The 26,995-nt window shown below is 35.6% G+C and overlaps 1 protein-coding gene across 6 annotated transcripts in view; it reads left to right on the forward strand.

Moving 5' to 3' along the window:
• The window catches only part of LOC117792442 (MAGUK p55 subfamily member 5-A), a 58,562-nt gene that overhangs the window by 25,984 nt on the left and 5,583 nt on the right, over positions 1 to 26,995 (forward strand). Inside the window, exons 3-9 of one of the 6 annotated variants that reach the window (XM_034632635.1) lie at positions 6,581 to 6,816; positions 6,897 to 6,988; positions 7,283 to 8,251; positions 8,321 to 8,620; positions 11,549 to 11,776; positions 23,522 to 23,768; positions 25,566 to 26,928. In XM_034632635.1, coding sequence (XP_034488526.1) covers positions 6,783 to 6,816; positions 6,897 to 6,988; positions 7,283 to 8,251; positions 8,321 to 8,620; positions 11,549 to 11,776; positions 23,522 to 23,768; positions 25,566 to 26,928 — 3,233 coding nt within the window. In that variant the 5' untranslated portion in view covers positions 6,581 to 6,782. Of the gene's footprint in view, positions 1 to 6,580; positions 6,817 to 6,896; positions 6,989 to 7,282; positions 8,252 to 8,320; positions 8,621 to 11,548; positions 11,777 to 15,769; positions 15,850 to 17,723; positions 18,768 to 23,521; positions 23,769 to 25,565; positions 26,929 to 26,995 lie in introns of those variants that run through there. The other 5 variants (XM_034632946.1, XM_034632868.1, XM_034633027.1 and 2 more) reach the window with 5 other exon arrangements.

The following is a 26,995-nucleotide window of genomic DNA, read 5'->3' on the forward strand; positions in this document are numbered from 1 at the left end:
GAGGGTGAAATGCAAAATTCATCTGAGCTATTTGTGCCATATGTTTGTGTCATGGTTTGATTGCCACATTCCCCTCTCTCTCTCTCTCCTACACACACATACATGCATACATGCGTAAATATTCACCTTCCTCCATCTCTTTTTTTTCTCTGTCTCTACCCCTCCATTTTCGCCTTCTGTCCGTTTTGTGTGTTTAATCTTTGTGCCCCTTGTTTGGCAAATGCCTTCATTATTTTTAGACCCTGTACTTAAAGCTACACGAGGTCTATTTAAGTTTTCAAACCCCTAAACTAAAAATTTTCTTAATCAGTAATTAAGGTGAATTGAGAGACTACAGATATTCTCCGCTAGAGCTCTACCTCTCAACTGAACATTTATTATTTATACAACCTTTCTTGATCAACATTTCCTCACAAGTATAAATCTCGAAGAGCTAGAGTTACCAAACTTGCTATGTTAATTCCTCTTAAATGCTTAAAAACGCAGTCTGTTTTTATTTTCTTTGTTTTGAGATTTTCAACAAGTGCCTTTCTAAAAAAATCTTGTGAAAAAAAATGTGGAGCTAATCTTTTAACTAAATAAACCCAGTAACATGGATTACAAGTCACTGTAGTTTTTGCTTTCATTATTTTTAAAATATAAATAATTATTAATTCTTGTGTTAAATTTTTATTTATTATAAATAATTTAAATTCGATTTTTATTTAAAAAAAAATACGAAATTAGATTTATTTTGTTGGTTTCGAAATAAAAAAAAAATTGCATATAAGCTTCTGCTATAATATTCTTAACAATCAAATACTACAAATTCAGCTTAAAATCAACTTTTATTTTTTATTTGTAAAATAAAAGTGGCAAAATAGTTGTTATTTGGAAACATTTAAAAACAAATAAGCTTTGATTTCAAAATCATAGGAAGAAGAAGAAAAAGAAAATATTGACGTACAAACCCAGCAGGGTTTATGTGTGAGTGTGTGTGTGTTTGGTACAGGGTCTCTCACAGTCGGACTCTCAACTGTAACCGTTCCTACCAGTTAAGACCTATTTTCTAGAGTTGCTCACTTAACAGTCCAAGTTGGAGAGTCTCTTTTCCTCCTCTCCTTTCTCCTCCTGCATTTCGATATCGATTCCGTTTCTACTTTGCCCAGTTCCACTTTTAGCTTTTGTGTTGTGCTCTTTTACGTTATTGATGACAAGTTGCCTTCACACACACACACACACACACGCAGCCGAGGTGTGCTTAATAAATTTGTGCCAAAAGGAATTTAAAAAAAAAACACTTTGGTATAGATTATTTTTAAAAAACTCATTGCAGCTCAAAGTTAACACAATTAAATCTGTTTATTTGTCTAAGTTCTGTGCTAAGTCGTGTCGTGACCATGTCCATGACCATGTAATAATATGCCATCATAAATTTCCTGTCTCCAAGTTACATAGCTGCCTGTTATGAAAACTCAAAGCGATTTTCTATGACAAAATGTCAACTGTTTCCGTCTGTTTTTAGCTTTTCTGACAAAACATCAAGTTGACCTCGTGAATGAAGTATATTTTGAAGGGGTTAAGTGCTCATTTGAGCCTTACCAGCTGTTTAGCTGTTCCGTTATTATCCTTGGTCCTCGGTCGTTTGGTCCTTAGGCTCCTGCCTTTCCCTTGTTGTTGTTTTCTTTATTCTGCTTCTCCGTTTTTCACTTCACGTCAGCGCCAAAGGGGTTTTAATTCGTTTTAGCTTTCGCCATTCTCCTCGTTGGATTCATTTTGCGTTGTCCTCGTTTCCATTTTGTTGTCCTTTTTTCTATTCTGCTCCTGCTCCTACATTTACTTCTTTCTTGCATATTTCTACCATCCAAACATTTTGCTTCAATTCATACAATTCGCTTCTATCTAGAGTTAAAAACTTTGAGGTATTTCTAAGTAATTCTATGCCTATCCTACTTCTACTGCTATTTATTTTCTACACTGAAAAAAAGACCAACTTCTAAAATCAAGAACATTTATCTTAAATATTTCGTTCTTAGAATAAGATAACTTTAGGACAAACTTACTAAAACTAAGATTATTTATCTAAAAAATCTTAAACATTTATAAAATTACTAAAATAAAACAGAATAAAATGTAAATAATACAAATTTAAAAATAAAAAAAAAATATGGATATAAAAAAATTATTTTTTTTAATTTAATATTTTGATTTTAACTTTAAGAACATTAATTCTTAAAATAAGAACTTGGTTTTTTTTAAAATGTTCTTAAAATTAAGGTGTGCTCTCTTAATTTAAGAATTTTATGTTCTTGACGCATTTTGTAGACCAAAAATCTTAGTTCTGATACTAAAATATTGATTTTAGAACATTTTTTTTATCAGTGTATGCATATACTCCTGATTTACATTATTATACTTTCCATTTTTACTTCGACTACTATTCGTAGTCACAAAATTGCTCCTACTCATATTTCTACTACTTTTCTTTCTCTTACTACTGTTTCCACTCCTTTTTCTACTTGTATTTTAATTTATACTACTATATAAACCGACTCCTTCCTACAATCCTACTATTTTTACTACTATTTCTATTTCTTTTTCGAATTCCACTCCTTTTACCACACATTTTGCTAATTTTACTGTTCCAACTCTACTTCTGTTTCTACTCCTTCTTGTTTTGCACCTTATTTATACTACTTTTTCTACTTCACTACTAGCGTTCTCATGCTAATACTACTACATTTTTAACTGAATAGATATCTTAACTCCTATTTCTACTACCATACTCTTACTCCCACTTTCAACTGCGTCTCCTTCTATTGATTCGCATTTACTTCGCATTTATTCATATTAATTTGCATTCCCTTGACCGCCTACATCATTTCTGTGGCTGTTACGCAAATTGAATTGACTTGGCCTTTGGCACATTTGCCGCAAAATCGGTTTTTTAACACAGCTGCCACCGCTGCCGCTCTATAAATAAAGACGGACGTGCCACACGCCATTGACAGCAACATCACAACATGGAAAGTCAGTCGAGTTGTGCAGCCTGTTTGGTCACGTTGCTGATAGGGCTAACACCACCCAACACCACCTGACAATCTGATCCATCTGGTCCATCTGTTCCATCTGGACATCTGGTCCATCATGCAACCATGCCGGTCACTGTCCGTTGCAGTTGCAGTTGCATGTTGCTGCCATTGCCATTCGAGGCAATTTGTTGTGCATTCTGTTGAAATTGCTTCTGACGTTGCATACTTTTAGGCCCCGTCACAATATTCTCAACGAGTTTGTTGCACAATCACGCAATTAGCGTGCCACCATCACACCACCCACCCACTTATAAAGGGACTAAGCCTTTAAGCTAAAAGACTCACAAATTAAGGCTCAAATTGTCCCCAGGCGAGTGCAAAGAGCCAACACGAAAGTTACACTAAAGCAATGCACACTGGGGCAAAACTATGCTATAATATCTACAAACAATATCCCAAATTTAAACATTTCTCTTTCGAATATACTTTTATGTACTCATGGACATAGTTTAGTGGCTAAACTGTTTAACTTCTGCTGCCAGGTGGCAACGCTTTACGCCAGTTTTCATCATGCCGCCAAAACTAATATTTACTTGAAGTTTTTAATATGTTGCGACTAATGATTATGATGGATCACGAAAATTATTCACTATGAAAATTTCTAGCCTGTTTTTTTTTTTGGTGGCCAAAAATAGAGTATTTTTTGGAAATGTTTCTTAAGTTTATTTTTATTTTTGCTACTACGTATGCTAAAGTGTGATAACAGTAATTAAACTGTCAGGTGGCAACACTGTCGGTCTATAGTCATATAAAATATTTATTTTGTGTCTTAAACCAAGTACCGTTAACTTCTACGTGAAAAAAAAACACAACTAAGTTGATATTTTTCAATAATTAATTTTGAGATTTTCAGCAAGTTTTCAATAAAGCAGTAAAAAAACTCGAATACTAGCATATTTAATACAGTTCTATAAAAGTACTCGTTTTGTAGATTAAAACAACAATAGTTCTCAACAGCTATAATGTTATACAAAAAAACTTAATTTTTTGTTATTTGTTAAAAAAATGCAGAGCTTCAACTTACAATGAGTGTTAAAGCTGACATCCACATGAAAAAATGCAATTTAAAGATATTTAATTAACAACAAAATACACAAATGAAATGTACTATAATATTAAGTACTTTTTACTCTGGCACTAGAATATTTTTCAGCAATTTTCTTGAAAGTATGTGTCGTATCTTTGTCGTTATCATAAATTTGCCGGCTATAAAAATCGAATTTTTATGTGCAACATAAATGCTTTTGCCTCAATGTGCAAGATGTGAACTTTTCGTAATAAGAAGAGCAATCAATGACTTCACACTGTTGAGAGATTCACATTGGCATCGGCATCGCAACCATAGCATGCCGCAAAGTTTTGTGGCAAATCCGCACACACAGATACGCACACGCACACACATACACACACACATACACATACACAGAGATATAGAGACGCGGTAAATGCACCTGAGCCGATTTGTTGGCTGGACCATTGCACACTTGACAGCAGCTGTCAATGTAGCATGAAAATGTAATGAAATTTACGAGTACAACTCGTGGCACGACTCCGGCAACTGCAACCGAGAGACTGAGAAATAAAGTATCTCAAATATGTATGTGTGGCGGTGTGTATCTCAAGGATATTGCTTGCATTGCAACGGATTCACTTTGGGGAATTAAAGCAACTGAGATGCCGGGCATTTGAAAATATATATTGTGCACGAATACTTGTAGTAAGTGCAACATGGATGGTGTGGAGAGGGGGTAGCATCGCATCCATGTATCAAAATATCTATGTATTTATGTAGCAGCTGGCTGACAGCACAAATCGACGTCTACCCAGAAAATCTTGGCTCTTGACTGCAACGATCCCAATAGACAATTTTGCAGCAGAAGCATCTTTTACATCACTTGCATCTTGACTGGACTCAAGTACTTGCAACATTTACGCAGCATTTGCACATTCAACGACAGGCAAACCAATTTGCCGTTCAATTTAAGTTCAATTCACACCCAGCAAATTGATTTGCAATCACGTCAATTAAATTCAATCATAAATACGCTATCGAATCAATTAAAAATTGTCGAAAATTGATAAAAAAAAAAAAAAAAATTAACATTTTCCAACTTTTTTTTTACCATTTTGGAACATTTGTTGGATGTATCATAAAAAAAACCATTGAACTGAATTTAAGTTTTTCTTCATTTAATACAATGATTTGACAAATGTAAGATAATATATAAGAGTGAGTCAATTTGTATGGAGTAAAAAGAAGAATTAAGAAGAATTGCCCATGAATTCATGGGTCTTTAATCAATATCGAGCTTCCACAAGCACAAGTTATACGTATTTTATATATTTATTAAAAACCAAAATAGAGGGTGATTTATGATGAATTTAGATTTAAGAATAAGTTCGCTTTTTTTTCAATTGAATTTTAAAATTGTTGCAACATGAACTTTTTTTTCTTCTAAGAAATTGGACAAAAGTGTTTATGCTTAACTAATTCTAATCTCTAGATTCATCATAAATGGGCCTCTATTTTGGTATTTATTTGTTTAATTTTTTTTGAGTTAAGTTCCACCTAACTATTACCCATGTAAAAAACACGTATAACTTCTCCTTAAAAAATGGAAGTTCGATATTGATTTTAGACCCATGGTTTCTTGGGCAATTCTTCTTAGAATTCATCGTAGATTACGGTTTTGATAGCCGCTTTGTCTCAAAAAAAAATTAAATCACTATTATATATATGTTAATGCCCATTTCATCGTGGAAACTCAAAAATTAAAATCGATACGTACAAAAATTTTCAGCTTATGCGCAAATAAATAATGAACAACGACTATAATCGTAATTACAGGTGCAATTTTCTATAGATCTCCCTAAACTTTAATACAATTTATATGTGCATTTTGATTTCTTTATCAGGCTTATACACGTATTATAAATAAAACACAGAAAATATTTAAGAAACTAGTTTTTTAAGAAGAAGCGAAGAAGTATAAGAATAAGATAAGAAGAATTGAATTAAACGATAAATGTGAAATTTATTTTTAATCTTGAAATGATAAGTCAAACGAGATATGTTTAAAGGTCTTGGAAAATCCATGGAAAGCTGTATCGGTTTTTTATTTATAACTATTGGTGTGAAAACGGGTGGGTTGATTTTAAATACATGTCAAAATAAATTTATGTAATATTTATAGAAAATTTCCCTGTGCCTGTACCTGTGCAAGAGTATGATAACTTTGTGGCAATGTTGAAACCGACAATTACGTAGAAATTAAATTCCTGATTAGCAACGAAAATCGATTTGATATTGTCTGCCGTTGATATTTTTTTAATTGAACTAGAAAATAAGAGAATAAATAACACATACATTTTCATCATTTATAGAAATAATATAATAATAATATTAATAAAATTAATATACAATATTTAATTTTACTGCTACCGTATACAACTGTATTTGAACTTTGTGCAACATTTTTATTAAATTACGATTAATTTAATTATTTCAGGCCACGCCGTCGCTCTGGCTCAAGTATTGTGGTCATTGATGGTGATGATTTGAAGCCATGTCTGCCGGATGATTACATCAGCGGTCAACATCATTTACATCATCAGCAGCAACAGTCGCAGCAGCAGCAGCAACAACGAGCACAGCAGCAATCACAGCATTATCGCACGCATTCAAGTGATATTAGGGAGATTGATCAGGAAATGCTGACGATGCTGTCGGTGAATCAAGATAACGGTAAGACAGCGACTCTCTGTCTCTCTCTCTCTCTCTGTCTTAACAACTTTTAAATCATGTGTATACATATTTAATTGCAGGTCCACATCGTGAGATGGCCGTCGACTGTCCAGATACGTTTATAGCACGCAATAAGACGCCACCCAGATATCCGCCACCCCGTCCACCACAGGTAAGACAGCAACAACAACAGCAACCACTATCTAATAACAACAACAACCACCACTACCAAATGAAACCAACACACAAACACAATTCGCTTGATTAACAACCAACTAACAAAATGAGTAACAATAACAATAATAACTTGAATTAGTTGCTAACAACAACCACTCCAAAATGCACGCTTACCTCACACAACCACAACAACAACAACAACCACACACTCAACCACTCATTTCATTGCATTCTCTTTTCACCACAAAAACCATCACACATTGCACCACGCATCCAAACTAAAACACAGAAACACAATACCAAGCACACCAGCTTTGCCACCACCAACAACACCAACACCACCACCAACTACAACACCACCACCAACAACACCATCACCACCACTAAAACTAACAATGATCATGCTAACAAATTGTTAATTGTTGCATATCATTCTTCACATCAACATGAACAACAACAACAACAACAACACTCATCAAAAACAACAACAACAACCACCACTACAACAACAACAACAACAACAACAAATGCACTCGATGTGGCCACACAAAATTTGTACAATCAAAAACAACAATTCAAATTGGAACAAATTGAAAACTATGAAAATCAACTGGAAACGGAACAACAACAACAACCGCAACAACAGCAACAGCAATCACTGTCAGCAACAGGAGCACAAACAGCGCAACAACAAATGCCAAGCAACAAATTGCAAGTGACAACATATGGCAATGGCAACAGCAACAATAGCAACAGCAACAGCAATGGCAATGGCAACGGCAGCAACAACAATCACAGCAGCAATCACGATGAGTTGCTGTGCGTTGTCGATGGCATTTATCGCAAGGGCAGCAGTTCACCAACATCGAGTGGTTTCGATGATGCGTTGAGCAAACAGCAGCTGGAATCATTTGAAACAATTGCCTATCGTCACTTGCAGCAGCAGCAGCAGCAATCCACTAGCAACAGCAACAGCAGCAGCAACAATAACAACAACAACAACAGCAGCAGCACAGCTGCAACACGCAGCAGCAACAACAACAGCAACAGCAATTCATTGAACAGCACTCGCAGCAGCAGCAGCAACAGCTCCATGCACACCAGCAGCAACAACAACAGCAGCAGCAACATACCGAGTGCATCATCAACCACAAGCAGCAGCAACTCAACGGTGCCCGATGATTTAAGTCTGGCGCCACCTGGCTATGAGCCCAGCAGCAATCAGCAGCTGTTGCTATTGAATACGACAGCAGCAGCAGCAGTAGCAGCAGCAGTAGCAGCAACAGCAACAGGAGTATCAGCAACATCGCCAACAACTGCACAACAGCAACAATTGCTGCTGTTGGTCAAGCATCGCGAGTTGCCAGTCGATGTTCCCGATAGTTTCATTGAGATGGTCAAGACGCCCCCTCGTTATCCACCCCCCGCACATTTATCGTCGCGCGCCTCTCTTCTCTCCAATGCCAGCTCATCGACGGCCCACACGACGCTCTCCTCGCTGGCCCTATCAACGCATTCGGCTGCTGCAACAGCTGCTAGTGTTGCAAGTGTTGCTGCAACGGCAACTGCAACTGGAGCTGCAACTGTTGGTGCTGCGAGTGGCGATGGCAAACGCATTGCCGACGAGGTATAACAACAACCACAATTTGTAATTTGCTTTTCCAATTTCCACGTTGCACGTCTCTCTCTGTCTCTCTCTCTCTCCTGCTCTCTCTCTCTTCCTCGCTCTCTTTCTCTCTCGCTCTTTCTCTCTCTCGCTTAAGCTTTCGCTTCACTCTTCTTCCCTGCCTCTCTCTTTTACTTACTCGCTCTTCTTTTCTCCTTACTTCAGCTCCCTTTTTCTTGTTTTCTTTCAGTCGTTTAGGAAAGTTCTCTGTCTGATGTTTTCTATTTCTTCTTTCTATCTTCTCTCTCTCTCTCTTCTTCATCTATCTCTCGTTTTGTCGATATCTTGTTCTTATCTTATATTCTTGTTTCTTTTCTTATATTTATATCTTTAATTATTATATTTTTCCCTGTTTTGTTTATATTTTTTCTTTCTTCTCTTCTTTCTTCTTATTTCTTTTCTCTTCTTTTTCTTTTTTTTTTCTCTTCCTTCTTTCTTTTCTTCTTTCTTCTCTTCCTTTTTCTCTTTCTTTCTTTATATCTTTTTCTCTCTCTATTTCTCTCCTTTTTCTTCCTCTATCTCTTTCTCTTCTTTCTCTCTGATATTTTCCTCTCTTTCTCTCCTTTTCCTCTCCTCTCATCTTGCGCTCTCTCTCTGTCTCAATTCTTGCTCTCCTCTCTTACTCTGTTATAATTTAAGTTGTTAATTATTTGACCACATAATTTGTCAATCACAGCGGATAATTGCTGTCGCGACCTACTTGCAACTGACGGCAACAATCGACTAGTCGACCCCCCTCCCCCCCTCTCTCTCTCTTTTGCTCTCTTCCTGCTGTTTCACTTCCTTTTGTCGCGTTATTTGCTGCCATTTATGACATAAATCGGCTGCAATTTGCATTTCATCGACATTTCCGGTTTTTCCGCTTTTTCTCAGAGTGTTTTCCACAAGCCAGCAACATTGAGTACAACGACAACAACAGCAATTTGTTTTAATTTTTCTTTCGTTTTTTATTTGAAATCCCATTATTCATAATCTTGAGAATAGATTTGTTGCTCTTCAAGCACGGTTTTATATAAAAGATATTTCTCGATAGTTCTGCTTAATTGTCCTTTTTATAAAATTTTTTTTTTATGTAAACTATGATCTAAAACTTAAATTGCAAATCTACATTTTAGAAACAATTGGTTCAGTATTTTCTAGTCCTTAATATTTTTTCAGTTTTTTTTAAGGTAACTCAATCTAGTATTAATCTATTAAATACGTTCTTAATATATACATTTAAATATTTTGAATTGATCATATCAAAACAATCGCTCCTTAGATTTTCAGTATTTTCAGCTAAAACAATTTAAGTATTATAATATAAAATATTTAAATATATTATGATGATTAATATTTAGTTTTTCAAGTGAAGTCAATAAGCAGTAATATAATATAGACTTTAAGAATTGTTAAAAATCTATTTTATTTTAATATGTTAATGATGTATCGTTCAGTTACTTCAAGACTTGGCAAAGGCCAAAAAACTGCATTTAACCTGCGGCAAAAATTTGAAATTTTTCCACAATGTCAAATAGGACAAACTAAAATGGTGTTTTTCTTAGTTATGACAGTGATGACGTAAATGAGTTATTTATAGTAACAATAAGTGTCTATTTACGAACAATCTATGCAGTTATATTAGATCCCTTTGATATTTCTTGATAATCTCAAGTAATTTGATTATTTCGTCGTATTTTTATTGTTGCTGTTTCCTAATTATGGGCAGCTTTTGCTCTTGCTCTTGCTCTTTCTCTTCTCACTTGCAACTTTCGCCTACACGTGACGCTTTTCGCTTTCTCTTTTCCTCTCCCCTTTCTCCCTTTTGGCTCTCATGGCTTTTTGATTTGATATTTTGCCTTGTCTTGTGGGTACGTGGGAGGGGGAGGGGGTGGGGTCACCCGTTGTCAGTTGTTGCCACGTCTCAACTGTCGCTGGCCTAATTCCCTACCAACCCCCACCCTTTCACACTCTCCCCCTGCCCCTTTGCGTTGCAACGTCTGCCCTCGTTAGCAACATAATCCTAAGCTTCCTTCAAGACCACGCCCACAGCCTTGCTTTTGTCCAAGTGTCTGTGTGTGTGTGCGTGTGTGTGTGTGTGAGTATGTGTGTGTATTTTTGCTAAAAATATTGCAAGAAAAATATATGTATATAGGAAGAGCAAACGAAAGAAAAACACTCGAGTAATTTATATAGAAATCGTTGTCAATAAATTTTGCCAACGCAAAAAACATTGCTGGGGTTGAACCACAACAACACCAACAACAACACCAACAAAAACAACAACAACATAGTTAAGGGCAACTACAACATATTGACAATGCAAAAGCAATGAATGAATGAATGAATCAAACGAATCAAAGGGTAATTGCATTTACTGTACACAACAACAGACCCCCCACTCCCCCCACTCCCTTCAACGCCCTCCCCATTCAACAACCTCCCCCACTGACCGTATGTCGCCCACGCCACGCCCCCATGAATAACTCACCAAGGTCCATTATTTATGGACAAGGATTTATATATGTATGTAGATATTTCTACATTGTTGTTGTCTTTTTTTTTTTTGTTGTATTTATATTTGTATTTGTTGTTGCCAGGAAAGCGGCAACTTGTTGTGAGGGTAAAAAATTTAATTAAAAAAATACAAAAACAAAAAGTCAACGGGGCAGCCACAACAACAACAACAACAACAGTCATCAGTAATACACACACACACACACACATACATAGACACACCCACATACCAATACATGTGCATAACATACACAACAACAACAACACACAAATAAAAACTCTGTTCATTTGAAACTGCAACTAAATGTACGCTCTCTCTTTCCCACTCTCTCTCTCTCTCCATCTCTCCCTCTCTCTCTTTTTGTGTGTGTGCCTCTCGCTTGTGGCATGCAGCTTAATGGCAACTCAAAGCCCGTGCCGCCACCTCGTGATCATCTGCGTATTGAAAAAGATGGACGTCTCATTAATTGCGCCCCCGCTCCTCAATTGCCCGATCGTCGTGTTCCTGGCAATGGACAACAACAACAACAACACCAGCAGCAGCAGCAACAACAACATCAACAGATTGCGCAAATTGTTGAACCCACATTGGAGCAACTGGACAGCATTAAGAAATATCAGGTGAGCTTCAAAAGATCTACATATATTTTTTACCATGTTTCCATATTTAACTTAGTAATGTAAAAATACATTGAAATATGTTTGCGTCCATGTTTTCCTTATGTATCGATAACCAAGTGAATTAAATCGATGATCACATAAAAAATGTTTGTCCTTGCAATTCTACTTTTATTTCCTATACGATATAAATTATTTTCAATGAACAACAAATATTTTAATGACTCCTTAAAATTACATATAAATAATATCCATAAAGAAACCCCAAAAATGAAGAACCACATACCAATTTTTATTTGCAATATTTGAAAATTTGTTTGGAAAATGAAAAATTTACAATTTTGTTCATTAATCGACAATTCGATGCTTTCATTTTAAAGCCAGATGTTTAGTTTGGAATTAAATTATTACATCACTAGTTGAATTCAATTTAAATTTGCGCCTGTTGAATAGGCTACAAAAAAGTTGTGTTACTTGTGGTGTGATTGCACAACTGTCAGCTGTGCATGTCAAACTGTTGAGCGAAGATAACCAAAAATACTAGCAAATAACATTTAATGAAAAATATTTGTAATGGAAACATTGCTTAACTATCAATTACTAGTTTGATATTTTTTACAATATAAGTTTTTAAAATGTGTGTTTCTTTTTTTTTTCAAAACTATCAGTACCAATTTTTTTCATTGATAGTATTGATATAAATATGAGCAAATACAAAGCTATGCATTTAGTATTCATTAAAAGTTCTTTTACATGCTTAATTACTTAAATATCCCTGGTAATACATGATACAAGGATAAAATAAAAAAAGAGCTGAGTTTAGAAAAAATAAAGCGTAAAGATAAGGATCTTAATAATTTAAAAACTCTGAGATATAATTTTTTTGCTTGAGGTATCCGGGTAACAGGATGAACTTAAATATGCCAATTTTATTATAAAAATGTATTTAAACTCTTTTTTTTTTGTTCTAGTGGAATTATTAAATAAATTTTACTATTTCCTTAAAACCAATATTTGATTTTTATTATAAAACTTTAAAATAAAATGTATTTTTCAACTTTTAACATTTACCATAATGTTTTGAAATATTTTTAAATAGAAAATATGCTACATTTTAATCAAAATTTATATGAAATATTACAAAATGATTTGATGATTTGATTTTCAATTAACATATCAAATGTTTTATTATTTCAAAATATTTTGCTTCAGATCCAAAATAATGGAAATTCTTTAAAAATCTAAAACCCGAACAAATAAGAAAAATAAGCTCATGTTTTTTCTCGTTTTCATAGAATTTTAAAGTCAAAAAATTATAAAATCATTATTTTCTTAATTCAAAAATTGATAGCCTTAAAACTACTTGTTTTGAATTTAAGACTGTGTATGAATGAGTAACAGATATATTTATTAGCTTTTAAAAAAAAAAATAAAGCATTTGAAAATAAGTTTTGGCATTTTTAAGAAATAACGAAAAACCATAGAAAAAGATGTGTGGGTGTGGTTTGTGTAATTTTTTTGGCTGTTGCCTAGTGTAATTGATGTTTGGGAAATTCTAAGCTGTTGAAAAGCACAGACAGCACAAACTGTCAAACTGTGGACGGAGCTGCAGTTTTGAGAAATATCCGAAATTGAACATCGTCACAGTTGAGTGAATGCATGGCCGTCATTGACATGCACAGCAGGTAGCCAACAGTTCCGCATACCGCACCGCACCGCACCGCACACAGTGTAATCACCCCTTCCCCACCCCACCCCCTCGAAACTTGCCCCTTGGCACTGGCAACAACTGCTGCTAGTTGGATAGCCCCTTTTGTTGTTTGCACGGCGACAATGGACAACCGATGAAGGCGGCGACTATGGCAACGCTTCCGGTTCGCTTCTCTACCCCCTTCCCCTTCCCCTCCCCCGCCTCCCCAACCCTTTCCATTCCCCCACCTTCCTCAATTTGTGTCTGCTTTGGTTTCTCGTTCTGATTCTTTTACCTGGGCCATTGACCATTGGCGTCCAGTGACTTCACAACTGTTCAGTGCATGCTCAACTGTTGAGAGACTTTTCAACTTGCTTTTAACTGGCAAAACTATTAAAAACTTTACCGCACAAGCACAATATACAGGCAGAGAAAGATAAAGAGAGAGAGACATATATAAAGAGAGTGAGAGAGAATACTTAAAGTTAATTCAACAACATTTTTTCTGAGAGGCCGCACTTGAATTATTGTAGGGAACGACAGGAAAGAAGACAACAACAATAATAACAATAACAATAAAAACAAGTATTGAAATGCGTGGGCGTTGAGTATTTACCTGTGTCTGGGCATAGAAGAAGGGCAAGTGACAGGTGGGTGAGAGGGAAAGAAAATATTACTCATGGCGACGCTGAACGAAGGAAATTGTTAAATGCAATGATTAATTATGAAAACTTTTAATCGAATTGAGTGTGGGTAACTGTAGGGAGAGTGGTTGAGAGGGAAAGAACAAACAAAAGAAATGATAAACAAAACAACGGGGAAAAGTAACGTTAAATGCTTAATTAATTAAAAGGCCGAAACACAAAACAGTTGCACAGTCACTGAAGTGTGACGGGGCAGCTCAAACTGTGCCATTAATGGCTATTAAAAATCGCAGAAAAAGGCAGAGAGAAATAGAGAGAGAGAGAGAGAGAAAGAGAGAAAGAGAGAGAGGGAGAGAATGAAGAGTTAAGAGTGCTTATCAGCTTTCTTTTTTAAATGGTTTCAATTAATTCAATGGATGCGTTTTCAATTTACTTTTAATATATGTACAGTTTTTGAACTATTTAATAAATAAACTCAACACAGTCGACAGCAAAAACTTTTTTTTTAGCATTTAAAATAAAAGTTATAAAGAATATTATGAGAACTTATTGAAAAAAAAATCAAAAGAAAAGTTTAATATAATACTGAAAGAACAAAATAAGATTTGTAAATCGCACATTTGTTGTTTATTTTAAAAAATAGTTTGAAACTACAAAAAATAAAAATTAAAAATAATAAATTTAAGATTTAACTTAATAACAATTATATATTTATATACATTTAAAACTAAAAAAAGCTTAATAAAATAACTTAATTTACAAATTTGTTGTTTACTTAAAAATAATATGTAATTAATTCATTGAAACTAAGTATTTCTTGCCTTAACTGGTTTTTAAAAACCATAAATACGATTTATAATAATATAAAACATAAAATTTTAAATTTATAAGGTTTTTCTTTTTTTTAATTTAAAAGATGACTAATTTTGTAGTTTTTGTACTTAATTACAAGTCGAGCGCCCTCTGTTGAGTAAATGTATCGTGGAATGTTAAACAATTAAATAAACAATTGTACAAAAGGGTATCTTTATTTGTATTTTGTAAATCGATTTACATTTTAAATATTGTAGGCGTTGTCACTGCAGTTGTTGTTCTTCTCATTGTTGTTATCATTTGTTGTTCTTGTTTTTGTTGTCAGCTACAGTTTTGTATGTATGTATTTTTTTTTTAATTTTTTGCTTTAACTACGCAAATTAGTTAAACAATATGTTGTACTGTTTGTTAATGCGACGGGTTGACAACGTTCACATTGTGTGTGTGTGTGTGTTGGCTGTATTTACGCACACACCCAGACACACACACTCACACACACACACATGAGTGTGTAGAGGCAAAAGTCATCGCATTTTTCGTTTTACACTTTGCGAGTTATTTTTATTGTAGTAGTTGCTGTTGTTGCTTTTTAGGCCAGCAACGACAACGGCAGCTAACTTGGCTCACACACACACACACACACAAAAGCCCACTCGACACACACACACACACACACACACATGTGCTCAATTCACACTCAGTCGCTGAGCACTTGAACGAGTAACGTGAGCGCACATGCCAAAAGAGGCGTAGAGAAAAGGGGGGGTTTAACGAGGAGGAGGGGGGGGCAGGGGAAGGGGTAACAGCGCACACGGTTTATCGCTCATTTGTTATGATTTTTCAGCTGGCATTTTTAGTTGTTTTTCTACGCGTTCTGCGATCGGCCGCATTTTCAACTTTTGCTCTCGCGGCCCAAAACGTGCGTGTGTGTGCGTGTGTGTGCGTGTGTGTGTATGTGCGTGTGTATCGCAGGCGATAAGCTTAATAAACTTTGATTATGTATAAACAGTGGAACACAGCGTATTTGACCCATTGCATTTTTAGCTATGTTTGGATTTCCATCACTTAATTTAAATATAATATATCGAAAAATAATAAAACAAATCTTTCTCATTAAATTAAACATTTATGAAGAAATCTGCATTAAAGTTTTGTTTAAGTCTTCTTTGCATTAAAACATAAATTCAGTTTAAATTTGTTATATGCCAGAGTTGTGGTTCAAATCAGCTAAGAGCCACTGTATATTCAATATTCGATTTATGTTATGCTTACATATCGCGTTTATTTATTTATTTTTTTTATGCATTTTTTTGTTGTGCGTTGTCAAGTGTGTGTGTGTGTGTGTGTATGAGTGTGTTTGTTTTTAATTATTTTAAATTAACAGTTGTTGTTTTAAGTACAGTGTGCCACGCCCAACTGACTAGACGCCCTTCTACTGAGTCTACAGTTTGAAAGTCACTGCGGTGCAAGTTTTTTTAAATTTTTTTTTTTGTGGCAACAACAACAATGCTGGCCAAAAAGGCGTGTCCAGCAACAACAAAAACCAAAAAACAGCAGCAACACTACATTGAAATCACGTTTATAATAAAAAGCATCAACAACGACAACAACAACCACACTGAAAAAAAAACTGCTAAAATACAATGCCATTTCTGGTGAATATATGAGCTAAGGGGCGTGACTTTGCCGCCCACTTGCAGCAGCTCATCATTTTAACTGACAATTTTAGAGCCGCTAAATTCGCAGCAACTGTTGCCTGTGTAACAGCAGCAGCAGCAAAAACCAATTGATAAACAGCGGCAACATTTGCGCCAGCAACAGCAGCAACAATTGGCTGAGAAACAGCAACAACTAGAACAATACTCTCAATTGTAGCAGCAACAATTGTCCGTAGCAGTAACAGCAGCAACATTAACTGCAGCAACAGCAATGACAACGGCATCAGCAATTATTGTTGCATTCACAATAAATAGTTGCTGCAGTGAGAGCAACTACAACAGCTGTTTAGAGAGCAATTTACACAGCAGCAACATGTAGCTAGCAACTTCAACAAATTGCCTATTAAACAACCGCAACAGCAACAACAACATCAGTTAGAATCACAGCAAAAGCAATAACAACTTTTTCCTGATTAACAGCACCAGCAACACTTGTTCCTACAACTGCAACATGAGCAACAGCAGCAACACTTTCAGCGGCATTGACAACAGTTGCCTGCAGCAATAATAGACATATGACAACTACAACAACAACAAGTTTAAAACATAAACGATATGCATTTAATTCAACAATTATTTTAGAAGTATTAATTATCAAATATAATTATTTCTTTGTTCAAACAATTACTGGACATACTGTATATTTATTTATACTGAAGTATAAATATTTGTTAAATCAAAATAAATTCACAAGGAATTTATCGTTGTATTTTGTGACGAATTCACAACGCAATTCGCATTAAATAAAAACAATGCAAAAACAAAACAGACAAAAAAATAAAAAGTGTTTAAAAAGAAAAAAAATGGAAAAATAATTAACAAAAGTAAACACTAAAAATGTAAGCGTTAACGAAAAAATGCAGCTGCGACGACAGCAACAACAAAAACAACGGCGACAGCGACGTCAGCGTCTCATTTGCAGCAACAACAACAGCAATAATTGAGCGAAAAGAGAAATATGTAAATAAATAAATAAATGCATAAATAAAGTAAAAAGTTGTTGTTGTTGTAAATGGCACGAGCATTGCGAGTGTTTGTTGAGTGAAAAAGTCTATGGTAATGTTGCTGCTGTGCATGTTGCTGTTGTGCATAAAGAAAAGAACTATTTACAGTATTATTTGTTGTTGTTGTTGTTTTTGTTGCTGCAGCTTTCGCTTTCTAATTGAACTGAATTATTGTCGCTTAACAACAGCAGCAATTACAATAGCAGCAGCAACAATGGCAACAACAACAATAGCAACAACAACAGTTATGCATTTAAATGCGCATTATGTTGCATTGCAAGTTAAACAAATGCAGAAAGAAGAAAAGCTGGACTACAACAACAAAAATACCAAAAAAAAATACAAAAATGTATGCTGATATTTAAATTTATGCGTTGCAGCTGTCAATGCTAAAAAGGGGAAAAGGGGCGTGGCAATTTGCATAGTTGCTGTCGACAACATTTGTGCATTTTTATTTCATGATATTTTTTTTTGGGTAGGGAAAGTTTGATGGGCGTGGCCAAATGAGGTCATTCGAAATGTTATCGAAATCAACTTGATATTTTAACAACAACAGCAACAGCAATAACAACATCAAAAAATAAAAAGGCAAAAATTGATAAAATAAAAAAAGTGTTCAAGAAAAATACGAGTCTCTTAAACGATAAGTATAACGATAACGATAACATGGTGCTATCGACACTGCACATAACATTGGAGACGACGCATGCTGCTGCTGGCGAGCGACTGACAACAGCAGCAACAGCTGATGACACAGCGACAACAGCAACTGTTGCCGCCACAACGCCAACAAAGTTGCCAGTGCTCTGCAACAACAACAACAACAACAACAGCAATCATATATTGAGCAGCAACAAAGTGCAACAAATGCTGTTTGAAAAGGAAAATGACAAATTAAGCGCCAATTTGAACAACAATAACAACAACAACAACAACATTAATCACAAATATTGTGATATGAACGGCAATACAACAGCAACAATCGAACAACTGCAACTGCAACCACAACAGCTGCAGCAAGATGCGTCTTCTGCAACTGCAACTGCAACAGCACAGCGTAGCGCCTCCGCTTTGCGTCGTGGCACGCAAATTCAACGTTCCTCGATGCGTTTGCGACAACAACAGGCAAGTGTTGCAGCAACAGCAACAGCAACAACAACAGCAACAATAGCTACAACAACAACAATCATAATCTAATTACGCAATTGCACAGTGTTGTTGCTGCTGTTGCTGTTGTCGTTGTTGGTTTTCCCTTTTGGACGGCAGCAACCTTCAGTTAGATATCGCCAACTGGCTTTTATCTACATATGTGCATACATACATATATGCTAACTATAAAACGGCAACCAGTTAATAACAAAGTAGGCTAACTGGCTGCCGTAGTGGCTCGACAACAACAGCGACAGCGACAACGACAACTGCAACAACAAACAACAGGCACATTTAAATGTTCTAGCAATAGCAAATGCTGCCAACGATTACGACTACGTTAATTAACAGACACACTTAATACTCTACATTTAATTAATCGATACTTATTCAGCATTATCAAAATGTATTAGTTGTTTAATATTACACATAATTATCCAAAATATACATAAATATTATAGGCATTACTGCTTAAATTGAAACTTCAATTATTCAACAAAAGCAAATTTTTTAATTCCATTTGTTTTTTGCCTTTTATAACGGTAAAGTTATCGACAGTACCATTTACAAAGGTCCTTCATTCAATATTAAATTTCCTCTTGTTGTCATTAAATACAAAATATTTCATTCGTTCCCTTAGTTCTTAATTCATTAAAAACCTAGTTTAGCTATAAACTTATCGATAACAAAAGCTGAGTTTTTCAATCTTATTTACTGAAAACATTCTTTTGACAATGCAAATTTAAAATCATTTCTTCTCTGAACTTATAGAAAAAATGTTTCATTGTCAATCGTTTCAATAGATTTTTGAACATAGTTGCAAGGCTGCAAACCTCCAAAATTTTGTCAAAGGTTCGGTTTAGCGATTCGAAACATAGAGCAAGACATAGGTTCGGTTCGCGAATTGGTTTACATACCCTCTGAACCCAAGGTTTGGGTTCGAACCTTGGTTCAATTTCATACAAAAAATATTTGTTTTGTTATATATTTTTCTCTACGTTTCGAATTAAATAACTTTTTTTTTTAAGAAATACAATTTTGATAATTTAAATTTATTTGAAGATTTAAATTGACTTATTTTAATCCGAAGTCTTAAATAATTGCGTAATATTAGAAAACCATCAAATTTATGTAATTATTTTTTTTCGAACCGAACTTTCTATTTTAGAATGCGGTTCGGGTTAGGTTCGGTTTCGCAAAGTAAATAATTTGAAGGGCTCGGTTCATGATCCGGTTCGGGCTGCTTTAGAACCCGAACCGTACCGGTTCTACGAGTTTTGTTTCACTGTCAATCAAATCCCATAAAATGTTTTTGTTTTAAGTGCAGAGTAAATAAAATGTTTCAATTCTATTTGTTTTAACATCTTATGAATTGAATAGCGTATTTATTTCGGCAGTTTCTTTTTATATATTGTGAGCGATTTGTACATAAGCCCACTGTTTCAATTCCAATTGTAATTTCAATAGACAATACTAAACATTTTTCAAATTTATTTATTTGTATTGTACGTGTTAAGTTCTCTAACAAAGTTGATATGCCCGTCGGAACTTAGAAATGTCAACAACAGCAACAGCAACAGCAAAAACAATAACAACAAATAAGCAAAGTTAATAAATTTTTAATTTTTGTTGTTACGCGCATTTTCAATATTTATTTTATGGCCCCGTCGCTGTTGTTGTTGTTGCTGTTGCTGATGATGATGATGTCATGGCTTATACCTGTACACCAACAACATCAACAACAATTACAACAACCAACGTTAATTTCTGTTACTTTGGTTGTTGTCATTGTTATTATGCGATGATTGATGTTCCACAAGTTTAGTGGGCTTTACACTCGATCTATAGCGGGGGATCCAAAGTGACATTGACACACCGAAAGAGAAAGAGAGAGAGAGAGAGTGAGAGGAAGAGAAAGAGCCTGACAGTGTTGGTTAATTGAATGCAATCAAAATTAAAAGTGGCTCATGTGGGCAATCGAAGGTGTATGCAAATGATTAAGTATACGCCAAGTAAGCTTTACTTAAATTCTAAATATGTATTTTTTGTTGCTTTTACATTTACAGTAGATTCGCACAAAAAAAAAACTACTACAACAAGTGCTCAAAATATATAATTTAAAAATAATAATTTAATAATAAACAACAAAAAATAAATACATTTTTTTTTTACAAGAAAAAGTACTTAAAAAATAATAATAAAAGAATTATAGAATTAAAATTTATAGTTGCAGCGCATTCAAAATAATGTCAAGTTTTTAGTTTAATTTTTTGATTTCCATATTGACTTTTGAGTGAGTCTCTACTGTTTTATTATAATTAGTTTACTTTTTTTCCTATAAAGTTGCTTGTTGTTGTTATCGTCGCAGTTCTTCTTTTGCTTCCACATTCAAGTTGCCACTTCAATGTCAACGCGATTTCTTTTGTTTTTTTCTAGTATTTATTATTGTTATTCATTTTGTTGTTGTTGTTGTTTCTTGCCGAGTTTTATTTGGTTCACATCGTTTATTATACACGTTTGCAGTCTCGTTCCCCTTCCTCTATCCCCCCCCCCTCTCCCTCACTCTTCCTTCCCCCTTGGCCCGTCTGCATAATTTCTGCTGATGTTGTTGCTTCTCTCGCATTATGCAAGTTCAGCAAATTTTGTTCTTTTCACTCGAGTTCTTTTTTCTTGTTGTTGTTTTTGTGTCACTTTTGGAATTTTCAGCGCCTTTGCTTTGTTGTTTTTGTTATTCAATTTAATTCTGCTTTTCTTTCTTTTCTTCCGCATCCCTAAAAACATAAAAAAAAAGAAAAAGAAAAAGAGGTGTGAGAAAATGTTGCGGTAAGGCGAAAAGGTCTCATCAAAACTCTCTAAATGGGCAGTTTTATTAAAATTCTGCCTCTTCTCTCTGCCTCGCTCTCTCTCTGCCTCTCTCTTTCTCCCTTCGTGCTGGTCGAGTGCCCAAAAGCGGAACCAAAATTGGCAACTTTTCAGCGTTAAATTATAAAAACAAAACTTGCGCTTAATCCATTCAGTAAACTTGCATTATATCAACCTGATGTAGGCACTTAATTACGCTATAAAACTAATAATTGAACGGACATTGTTTTTCAGTTGAATGTACAGTGAAGGCTGACTAAGGTGTACTAAATTTTTCTCAAAGTAATTCCTATAAAATGTGAACTTATGTCACTTAATAATTGTGGGAATATATCACATATTTGGTACTAATTTTCCACTTATTTTGATATAAATACTACTACAACACTTTATTGTGCTTATATTCATTATTTTCCGTTTGGTAGTTGAGTTCCTGTTTGAAACTGAAATAAAACTTTTTTGTCTCGTTGTCATATCAATTTTACAAAACTGAAAACGTTTGTTTTAGCACAATATAACATTAATTTTCAGTGTACCCGAATTTGATTTGCCTTGATAAATTCTTAAACTTATTGCATTAAATTGAATTAATTTTATATTGTATTAAAATAATTACGAAACTTTTAAAATTAATTTATTTATGGTATAAACATATATACATATATACTATAGAATATGCCAATGAATAAATATTTTTGTTGATAATTGTTCCAAGAAAATAAAATCTCTGACATTTCTCTCAGTTGTTTTCAAAAACAATTATCATCTAAATCTGTATATATTTGTGGAATACACCTGAAAAAATATATGCATATGTATAATTATTTTTATAAACTTCAAAAATCCAAATCAATAAATCTTATATAGTAATTGATCAAAATTCTACTATATATATTAAGTAACCATATATCATTTGTAGGTGCGTAACTCTAATTTGTTTTAACAAAAAATATTCAAAAGTTAAAATAATAATAATTGCAATGAAAGTTTTCAAATAAAATTGAAATAATGAAAATAAATAACCAATTTTAAGAAGTAGAACTTCAAACTTAAAAGTTTAAAAATCTGAAAATATGAAGAAAAACAAGTATTAACCATAAATTGTTTTTCCCAAAAGATATTGATAAAATTAAAAACTTCTGTTGTGTTTTAGGAAAATCAATTCAATCGAAAATTAAATTTTAAGAAGCTTTTGAAATTTAACTGACATCGATAGATGTATCGTTCGAAAGAGCTGTAAGCAGTTTGACAGTCACATCGACAGTTTTAGAAGCAACAACCACTGACCTAATCCAAGCAGAGCTTGTAGCACTTGTGAGGCTTTACTGCCCCTCTATTTCTCTCTCTCTCTCTCTCTGCTTCCTCTCCCATAATGAGGAATGTTCATTAGCACGTCATTTGATGCGTTTGTTCATTGTTGCGCTGTTTCAGGGATTTGTTGCATGCCACAGAAAGCAACACAGCGTCACTAAGCCTAAGCCCTTTACATTTACAGTTTTTATTTTCTTTTTTTTTTTTTGTGCATGCCTTGTTGCAACAGCTTGTGGCAGCTGCTGGACTTGCAACTTGTATTGGGGGAGTGTATGTCTGAATGCAGGTTGCAGGTTTTATATGCGTAATGTCGGTGGCATGCCACAGGCCGCCCACTTGCCTCGTTCGCTACATTGCTCACTCTCCGGTTGCATGCCACAAAAAAGCCGCTAATTAAATTAGCACAATTGCCGCGGATTGCAGATTAAGTGCGCTCTTTCCCTATCTCTCTCTCTCTCTCTCTCTGTCTCTCTCTCGCTGTCCATCTCGTTTATTGTTAGCCTTATTACATTTTCTTTTTACTCATTATTTTCCACATTCTTTTGCGTCATTTGCAGGAGCAACTGAAACGTCGACGGGAGGAGGAGGAGCGCATCGCCCAACAGAATGAGTTTCTACGCAACAGTTTGCGTGGCTCTCGCAAGCTTAAGGCGTTGCAGGATACGGCCACCGCCACGCCCACCGCTGGCAAGGCGTTGGCCCAGCAACAACAACAAACGTCAGCGACAGCAGCAACAATTGCTGGTGTTGAGAACGAGGCATATCTGCCCGATGAGGAACTAACGCAAACGGAGCACATCGATGGTGAGTATTTTGTGGCAAGAGGGTTCAAGAAAGGTGTAGAGTGTGGAGGGAGAAATGGGGAAAAATGTAGATAGTAAATGGAAAGAGTATAGAATCAAGTCTTTCCTAGGAATCCCCAAGAATTGCGCCGCTAATGATGTTTTCAATCCAAGTAAAAATCATGGAATACATGAGAAAAAAGTTAAATTTTTGAAAAAATAAATTACATCTGTGTAGCAATTTAGTTAAATATTATATAGTAAAAAATATGAAAAATACATCATAGATCACGACTATGCACAATTTAAATATATATCACAACTGTTTCGGTTTTTCACCTGTTACATATTTTATTGCATTTAATAGAAAGGTAAACTTTCACGTTTATTATTAATTTATTGTTTTTCACCTCATTGGACTTGAATTCACCAGCTCAAATTTAATGATATTCCCAAAATTTTGTCTACTGAATTTAAAACAGACTTAATGATATTCACTTCCGAAAAATGTTGCAGAAATTGAAATCCAAAACAGACCTGTAAATTAATTTTATATGTGATATATATATAAAAAATTACTGCATACATTTAGGCGCTTGAGTTATTCTACAACTCAAAACAGTCTTAAATACATGTCTTAAGCAAATAAAATACGAAAAGTTTCTCGTTAAATCTTAATTTTAGAGCCATTGTTTTTTGCTCAAACCCTCTTAGAATTCGTCGTGGATTATGATTTCGACAACAGTTTGGTGAATCTTTTTAATCCATAAAAATTTACCTACTGTAATGTATATTCTTTATAGGGATGCTTTCTCATCCCTGCTACATTTTAATGAATACAATGTACTCCTATACTTATTTATTAAGTGGTGGATATAATAAATTGTTTAAGAATAAAAAAATAACTAAATTCAGGTGTGTTCCAGAAATCTCAGGAGATTTTAAAGAGAAATATTTTTAAAAACAACCGTTTGAAATGTTGGTGCTCCTAAAATGTCAGAGATTTAATATTTTCGAACATATGTTTTTTGTATTATTATTAACTTTAAATATATTTTTGTTCAATACAATAAATATTTAATTTTGTCAAATCTCTCAAATTTTTTTTAGACAATGGTTTCACTGGTTTCTTGTTTTCAGGAACACCAACAATTGCTTTTGGGTTGCTTTAGCGCTGTTATAAATTTGTAGAACACACCTGAATAAATGATCATAAGCCAAAAAGAAAAGCAATGCTTAGAGTTTGAGCAAGAACCCATTAATTACTTACTCGTATACTTTTTTTATTCATTAACGGGTACGTTATAAAATTTTAGGCGTATAAAAAAAATAGAATAAAATAAATAAGAGCTAGTGAAATAACACATGAATCATGAATTATGCTTGATATACACTAATTGACATGCTAGTCAATTCGGTGTCTATACAGAAAAAAAATCCATTCTAAAAATCAAAATTTTAGCTTGAATTTTTTAAGTATGTATTCCGGGTATAATTCCCAAATTAGGATAATACGTAGATAAAAAGGAAACTTTATTAAAAAATCGACATAAAACAAATTTAAGAAGCCTAAACTATTTGATTTAAATGAAAGCAAATATTACAGAGCCCCAAAAATGAAAATATTGTTGATACTTGGTTTATGAGAACTTGGGTTTATCGTACTTCTGACACCGCACTGGATTAATTTTAGCTTATAATCCCAGATTTGTTTTTTCTGTGTACTTAATCAATTCGAGTTTAGACGGTTTTTTTTTGTTGAAAGCACACATTAATTTTCTCACTTTCTCTCTCTCTGTCTCTGTGCATTCCTTTGCAGGCTATGGCGAGTTGATAGCGGCACTCACCCGTCTCCAAGGACAGCTGTCCAAGAGCGGACTGAGCACGCTGGCGGGTCGCGTGTCGGCGGCGCATAGCGTCCTGGCGAGCGCCAGTGTGGCACATGTGCTTGCCGCCCGGACAGCGGTGTTGCAACGTCGACGTCCACGCATCTCGGCGCCGTTGCATGTGTGTGCGTTGGGTTTGCAGAAGGAGATAGTCGAACTGTTGACGCAATCGAATACAGCAGCTGCCATTGAGTTGGGCAACCTGTTGACCAGCCATGAGATGGAAGGTCTATTGCTTGCCCACGATCGCATTGCCAGTCACACGGATGCCACACCATCGCCAACAACAACAGTCGGAGGAATGATAGAACCACTTAGTGGACACAGCAGTCCCGTTGCGCTGACAAAGACATTAGCGAACAGCAGAAGCATGGCGGTGCTGCCACCAGTTGTGCCACCAACAGTCACCAGTCACAGCACATCGGTGGCACAGCGTGGTGCAATGCCACTGCCTGTGGCGGCGGTGGCGATGGCGGTGCGTGGTGAATCTCCGCCCGGCATGAGCGGTTGCTTTGGCACACTGAATGATCAAAATGATAACATACGCATCATACAGATTGAGAAGTCAACGGAGCCCTTGGGCGCCACCGTTCGCAACGAGGGTGAGGCGGTGGTCATTGGACGCATTGTCCGTGGTGGAGCTGCCGAAAAGTCGGGACTATTGCATGAGGGCGATGAGATACTGGAGGTGAATGGCCAAGAGTTGAGGGGCAAGACGGTCAATGAGGTATGCGCTCTGTTGGGCGCCATGCAGGGAACTCTCACATTTCTAATTGTGCCAGCTGGTAGTCCACCACCTGGTGGTGGCATTGCACTTGGCATGGGCATGGGCATGGGCATGGGCATCAACAGTGCCGGCAATTTGGGTATGCATCATCCTATGGCCGGCGGTGGAGGCGTCGGTGTCGGCGTGGGCGGTGGTGTGGGCATGGCACATCGGGATACGGCTGTGTTGCATGTGCGTGCACATTTCGATTATGATCCAGAGGATGATCTGTATATACCGTGTCGCGAGTTGGGCATCAGCTTCCAAAAGGGCGATGTCTTGCATGTGATCTCGCGCGAGGATCCCAACTGGTGGCAGGCGTATCGCGAGGGCGAAGAGGATCAAACGCTGGCCGGCCTCATACCTAGTCAGTCGTTTCAGCATCAGCGTGAGACCATGAAGCTGGCCATTGCCGAGGAGGCGGGTCTGGCACGCTCCCGTGGCAAGGAGGGTAATGCCAGCAAGGGGGCAACTCTGCTCTGTGCCCGCAAGGGTCGCAAAAAGAAGAAGAAGGCCAGCTCCGAGGCGGGGTAAGTAAAGAGTCCCCATTTTACAATCCCAATCCCACTTAATCCCATTCTCGTTCATCTTCTTCTT

Source organism: Drosophila innubila, chromosome X, assembly GCF_004354385.1.
Source record: "Drosophila innubila isolate TH190305 chromosome X, UK_Dinn_1.0, whole genome shotgun sequence".
Lineage (NCBI taxonomy): Eukaryota > Metazoa > Arthropoda > Insecta > Diptera > Drosophilidae > Drosophila > Drosophila innubila.